The 7,050-nt window shown below is 32.7% G+C and overlaps 1 protein-coding gene across 3 annotated transcripts in view; it reads right to left on the bottom strand.

Moving 5' to 3' along the window:
• Nucleotides 1–814: 814 nt before the first annotated feature.
• LOC145291496 (serine/threonine-protein kinase 17A-like) overlaps nt 815–7,050 on the bottom strand; it is a 294,199-nt gene continuing 287,963 nt past the window's right edge. For all 3 annotated transcript variants that reach the window (XM_080137398.1, XM_080137400.1, XM_080137399.1), the window contains exon 6: nt 815–5,584. In XM_080137398.1, the coding sequence (XP_079993524.1) occupies nt 4,987–5,584 (598 nt within the window). In that variant the 3' untranslated portion in view covers nt 815–4,986. The remainder of the gene's footprint in view (nt 5,585–7,050) is intronic.

The following is a 7,050-nucleotide window of genomic DNA, read 5'->3' as shown; positions in this document are numbered from 1 at the left end:
ACATAGATATTCAAATATTCCATTAAAGTTCTCCTTTACTTCTCAGACACCGAGTTAGTAAAGAAGTTGGGAACATAATTTTCCTCTCCCCAGTTGACCATTTAAATATGTTATAGTGTACCTTTCTTGTGACCTCTTGGTTTTACTGGATTCAGTACAAGAATTCATCTGGTCTGGTGGAGTATCCAGCTTTGTGCTGTTACTTAAGGTAACATCACTTGGGAAAGGTGCACCATTTCTCATAAAAGCTAGTATAGGTTGGCCATAGCGAGGAGATCTTATTTGGGCTGTGAATACGTGATTTTGAATATTTAGCAAAAGTTCACATGTTGGGAAAAGTATCCTCACAACAAAACCTTGTACAGAGAAATCTTAGACAAATGTCTAATAGGATAGGGTTTAGTTGGCATTCAAATTAATGTGTGTGTGTGTGTGTTTATACAATTCAAGACATAATCAGGTTTGCTAGTTCCTTGAATAAAAATGAAACATTATTAATCCCAAAAGGTTTGTAATGTTAGTTGTCTTTTGTTTGATTTTTTTTTTTTTTTTTTTAATTTATTTTGAATAACAAAGTTCTATCTGAAATGGTATCAAGCGTTTCATGCCTACAACGTTTACCATTTTCATGTGGCATGGTTCTAATTTTGAGAAAATGTTTTTCATGTATATGCATGTGTTCGTTGTCTGACAATCTCCAAACTAATGTACAAGTTTGAAATCTCTATATTCACATTGAATGCGGTTTTATTTGTTGATTCAATATACAACTGCTCTGATTTGTCAAGTATAAATAATTAACACTATTGCCAAATATTGTATTGTATCATTTATTGGTGTTTATTTAAAACTACACAAATATATATTACATTCTGAGTGCAAATTATGTTCAATGTAAAAACACTTTTTTTCTCTTGGGTTTTGCATGTTTATAGAAGATATATACTATACAGTGGACATCATATGGAATGAATAAAGTCTTATCCAGTTTCAGAAATAAAGAATTGTCCAAGATATACTACACACATTTCGGAGAAAATCATTTCTACCATCGTTTTTACTCTTTACTAGGAATCCAAAAATTTGGTTTAATGTTTTATCAAAAAGTTACAGAATCGATGAAGCAATTTTTTTATAAATCAAGAATATGGACAAATGGATAGCTTCACTTTGGCAAATTTTTTTTTTTTTTAACTTTTAATGAATAGTAAAAATTGAACCAAGTCCCCTATTTAAAAATCTTGTGCCAAAATAATTTTTTCTCCCAAATATGTGTAAGATGTCTTGGACAATTCTTTATTGCTCATTAGATTTAACTTGATTTAAATCAGCATTATTAAATAATGGCTCTACTTTACGGTACTGATAAGTTATTGAGCTTTTATTTACAGATTTACATTAATTCATTTAGGCAACCTTTCTCGAAGCAATTTTGAATTACATTCTGCAATCACATAGATAATCCATATATCCAAATACATGCTTTATATATTAAGCTACTTTTTTTGTTGACGTTATTGTTTGCATGAGTTTAATAAACAAATGATTTTAGTTTGTGAGGCTGGATACAAACAAAGAATACCACAAAGTAAAAAATGAGACTCATACAGGATGGGATCCTAATTGGCACTGTGTATATCATTTTACATTTTGTGGTATTAGTTGTTTGTATATCCAGTCTTGCAGACTAAAAACATTTGTTTAGTAATATTACTTGCACAAAGCTGTTCTTGGCCTTTTTACTAGGAACAAAGCGTAGTATCTGTTCTGATGCTACACAGTTTATTTTGTTCTCAGTAAGTGAAGGAGAAGTTATTTTAGACAGGTGATCTTTTTCCCCAATCCGGAGTGATCGTTCTTTGGGGAACTGGATTTTCCCTACATTAAAAACCAACTTTGTGTCTAACTTTTCCCTTATGAGGAGACAATAGGAACAAAAAATTAGCTTAATAAATAGCATACTGTTGGAAATAAATGTTCAACATTAAAAACACCCACACATACTATATATATATATATATATATATATATATATATATGTATGTATAGTGTATTTAAGCAGCATTTTTTTTATCTAAGCAAAAAATGTTAAAAATAAGACATTTTTTGCTTGATTATAAATTTTTTTTCAATTTTTCTTATGATCTTTCCTGTATTAAAAAAAAAAATAATAATATATGTTCCATGTGTATCACAAACGTTTTCGATTCTTCATAGAATCGTCATCAACTGAAAAAAACAAAAAAACAAAACAAAAAACAACTGGACAAAAAAAGAACGTAAAAAAAAAAAAAAATTTCAAAAGGTAGCTATGAAGCAGGCATGTTAAGTCAGATGCGAGAAAAGATTATTTTGTTCCAGTAAAGACAGTAACAATTTAAATTCTGTGATGCCATTATGAAAATGTTCTCCTGTCGTCAAACGTCATGCACTGTTTCATAGCATTTTTTTTTTTTTTTTAAAGTTTCCTCTTTTCTCCATCTTTTTATTTTGTTCATTTGCTTCTTTTCACCCAATGATTATTTGAGGAAGAATCAGAAACGTTCACGATACATGAGGATCTTTTATTAAGCTTTCTTGATTTTAACACAAGAAAGATAAGAAAAATTGAAACAATGAAAAAAAAAAAAAAAAATGATGATTTTGTTTGCTTAATATATACATATGTGTGTGTGTATAAATATATATAGATATGAATTGCAGATACAAGTCAGGGAGTTGCCGATTTCTGTATTTTGTCTTATTTTCTCAATGGCTGATTGTACACACTCTCACCACTAACATATGATTTTTAAAAGTTTTGAGGTTTTTTATATTGAAATGCATTAAGTGTTTGAAAAACATGAAATCTTGATGTTGGATGGAAATTCTTATGATTCAATGAGAAAACATGGAAGATAAAAAGAATATTATTACCTGTTATATTTATATGCAACACATTTCATAAAATAATGCAGATACAGCAACAAAAGGATTAGTCTGTATATTAGTGTTGTATAATAAGGAATGTAGGATCTGCGTTATTGTAACTAAGTGTTTGAGAATATTTGGCACCAGGGCAACACCGGGTACATCAGCTACATACACACACACATATATATGTATACAATTATTTCCACAATCAGACAATGTTGTAACTCACACAAGCCATGGAAACTGCAGACTGAAAGTCGTAGACTCAAGTTTCAGCCTTCTTTCAGTTCATCAGTAGAACATATCTGAACTCAAAACCCGAGTTTTGTCCTGATAATCGAAAAGAAGGGTGAAACTCAAGTCTAGAATTTCCGGTCTATGGCTTTCATGGTTTGTGTGAGCAGTAGGGTTATGGCAATAATTATATATTTCACATTCAAAAATTTATATATATATATATATAAAACTGCTTCCATTTTTCAATCTGACACCCCCGCTTCTTGGTAAGGCTTGACAGTATTTTTGTCTTTTAACAACTGTAAGGCTGTATAAAGAAAATATTTCAATGTTAAAAAAATAAAAAAAATATCTTTTCTCTTTGGAAGGGTAGAAGAAAAAAAATTCCACAAGTCAGAAAAACAGTTTCTTTTTCTTGCACTTTTAGGAACAGAAAAAATTCCATAACCTCATGCATACACACACAACACACGTGTGTATGTTTGTTCATACACACACATACATATATGTATGTGTGCTTAACTTCTGACCTGCTCGCCGTTATCAGGCGAATCTTGTCATTTAGAATTTTGTAATACAAGTTTTTTTTTTCATTTTAGTGCACATAGTTCTGACCCTGCCCCCACAACCTTCATTGGTCAAAATTGGTCAAATTTTAGGGTGTGGCTTGCTTCATTTTTTCTTTTAAAGAGGAGCCAAAAAAGAAAAAAACCCAATTATTTCCTTGCTTGATATTATCTAACTGCTGCTGCCACAAGAATTATGCCCGTCTCTTTTTCTTGATTTGAACCCTAACCCCTCACCAACCTGTAACTTGCATTGATTTCATTGTTTTTTTGTTTTAATTCCATTTTTTTTTTTTTTTTAAATATTTCTTTTTAATCTGAGAAAATATCTCCTCCAATTGTATTTCAATGTCATGTTCTTATCCAATATGTGGAAGTCCTAGAATCATGACAATCCCACAGAAAACTCTCTGTAAACAGTGGTAGTGAAATGAAAAGTTTTTTTTTTTTTTTTTTGCAGATTTCGTTATTTTGGTGTCAGTTTTAAGGCACATCAACTCTTTTCAGGTTACTTAATGCTAAAACACAATGTCTATCGTAAGCAATTCATTTTATACAATTGAAAACAAGTTCTATTTTATCCAACTGTGTGGGAGAAAATTGTCTGTTGATATCTTCTCAACAATGTACACGACCATAATAGATCTGATGGAAACTGAACTCAAAACAGCTGACTCCATAAGCCACCATGTCAATCACTCACCACTACAAAATATCGATTTGGAATCAAAGCATTAAAAAAACCAAAAAAAAAAAACCCAGAAAAGATATTTAAGTCCTTTGTTTTTGACTTTTTAGTTTTATGCAAAATAACACCTTTCCCTTTTTTGTTGTCAGTGATTGGTTTTAATAATCTTTTATGTTTTAAATTTTCAATGAGTTTTTGTCATTTTTATGTGCCAAGGGAACTCTGCTAAGACAGTTTGCATAGAGTTGACCAACAAAGATTATAAATGCCTTGTGATAATTTAAAATTAAAAAAAAAAAACAAAAAAAAAAACAAACAAGAAAAATTACTTGTTCAAAATCTTTGAAGTAGAACTCCATTTGAATAAAACCACAAAGCATAAAATGATCATTTTGCGATTTTCAATTGTCTAAGGTGAATAGGCACTTCAAGTGGAAACAAAGGGAGAATGGCTCATAGTAATCACAAACACACACATGACAAGAAAGGATGGAGAGTAGGTCAGGTGCTAGGGCAAATGAAGATTAACATTTTTTTTTTTAATGTAAAAAAAAAAAAAGAAAAAAAAAAAGAGCAATGTTTTTAAGCATCAAAATCATCACTATGCACTAAGCTGTTGTGATTTACTGAGTCCACACAGCCTGAATCGTCTTCACTTAGGTCCCCATTCAAAGCCACACACGAAGAAGAGGAGGAGGAATCTATTGCCTTACCATTCCATCTCTCCTCTTTCGCAAGGCCTTCCCTGTCATGTTTGGTAATCCGCACTGGAGATGCCATTTCTGTTTCGCTCAAGATCTTGTTCTCTCCATCATTGTTTTCAAGGTCATCTCCGTGAAGATCCCCACTATCTACTGACTCTGCCACACTGGCTCCTGTCAGATTAGCATCTCCACTACCTTTTCTCTCTTTCTTTTTCTTTGACTGCTGACCTTTTACGTGGGCAATGGGAGAGCTTTGTCCACAAGGACTTAACAGGAATGGTTCAGTATTTTCGGAGCAGCCATGTTTGTTTTCTGATGAGGAAGGTAAAATAGCATCCGTATGGTTTTCCTCCGTTTCTGATATGGCATCATCTTCGTCTTCTTCGTTGCGATCAGTATTTAAAATGGCCGGTCGTGGAACTGAATGACCTTGAATCCAAGGGTGACTCAGACACTGAATAACATCCATACGACCTCTGAAAGTAAAAAATTCAAATAAATGAAACAAAATTTGTAAACTAAGGATTTTTATGTATGGTTCTCTATAAGTAACTATATGCATATACTAAAACAGCAGGTTAGTGCAGAGGATCTGTAATTTCAGTAGGATAGGGAGGGGTGCTTGTGCGGTATACCGGGTTTTCGAACAAATGTGTTTCAGGTAAAAACACTACTGTGTATTTATGTGCCATATAGAAATTAGTATAAATTACAAGTATTATAAAAAATGGCCCAGTAGAAGATGTGCTAGATCTAGTTTTGGAAAAAAATCGTAGAGACCAGCAATCAGACATTTTTTATTTTTTCAATGGTGGATTGGAAAGAAAGCCAGGGAGATATATGTCAGTTTGTCATAGAAAATTGGTCGCACAACTCTTCCATGATAAAACTTTTTGATTTGATACATTCTAATTTTTATTTATAATTATTTTTCTACTGAATCAGCTTTTATAATTTTGTGAATTTATACAAATTTTGACATGACACATGTGATAGTGTTTTTATTGGAAATGCACGTGTTTGAAAACCTGGTATATTGCACAAGCACCGGATAGGACATCAACCCATCATGTTGGGGCTTGTGCGAGACTGGCTGGACAACAACCTACTCCGTCAATGGATTGACAGGCATGAACTGTTGAGTGGCTATCTCGTCCAACAGATTTGATCACTTTCAACTTTTCACATAAGGGGCAGTCTTAAAGACAAAAAAACCTCGTAACAGTGCACATGGGAAAATATCAGCAGGAGCTGTAGGATAGCTAATTTGCAAAGATATTAGCAGCAGCAGCCGAAAAGCACATATGCAAATTAGGAAGTGTGCACAGGCTTGCGTGACACGAAAAAGAAAAAAACACGTGATCAGAGAGAAGCAAAGTCAGAGAAGATGGACGTGTAAAGTCGAAGGTAAGAAATGGCTGGTAAATGCCAGCGTGAGATAGGGAGAGAAGAAAAGTGTGCGACGGATTAGATGGATGTGTGGCCCTGTGGTGACGATGAGAGACTTGTAAGCTAGTGTCGAGATGGTGGCAGACAAAATGAACAGTAAAAAAAAAAAAAAAAAAAAAAAAAAGCAACCATTGTTTGGAAAGTAATGGTAATAAATGCCTTTTGCTAAAAAGAAAAAAAAGAAAAAAAGCAGAGTCGGATTTATTTATTTTTGTTTGTTCCTTTTCGACAGTACCAGACGGTGTGGAGGTCCGAGAGAGAGGTTTGAACTGTAACAAACATAGTTCGAGCATTGTAACGTTGTTGAATTTGAGGAAAAAATCTGAGCTGCCATTGCACAAATGCTATCAGAGCAATATGCCATTCATTCCTGTAAGATTACCAATATTCACCGAATCACATGGGGAATATATACAACTTTAACAAACATGATGTTTTATGTTGCAAAAAACTTGGATGCACCTTTTGTTTATTTTGCAGTTGCATATTTCTA

The sequence above is a fragment of the Euprymna scolopes genome, chromosome 12 (genome assembly GCF_053919585.1).
Source record: "Euprymna scolopes isolate OS-2025 chromosome 12, ASM5391958v1, whole genome shotgun sequence".
Lineage (NCBI taxonomy): Eukaryota > Metazoa > Mollusca > Cephalopoda > Sepiida > Sepiolidae > Euprymna > Euprymna scolopes.
The sequence above is the reverse complement of the archived record's forward strand: the minus strand, read 5'-3'. Positions and strand labels throughout refer to the sequence as shown.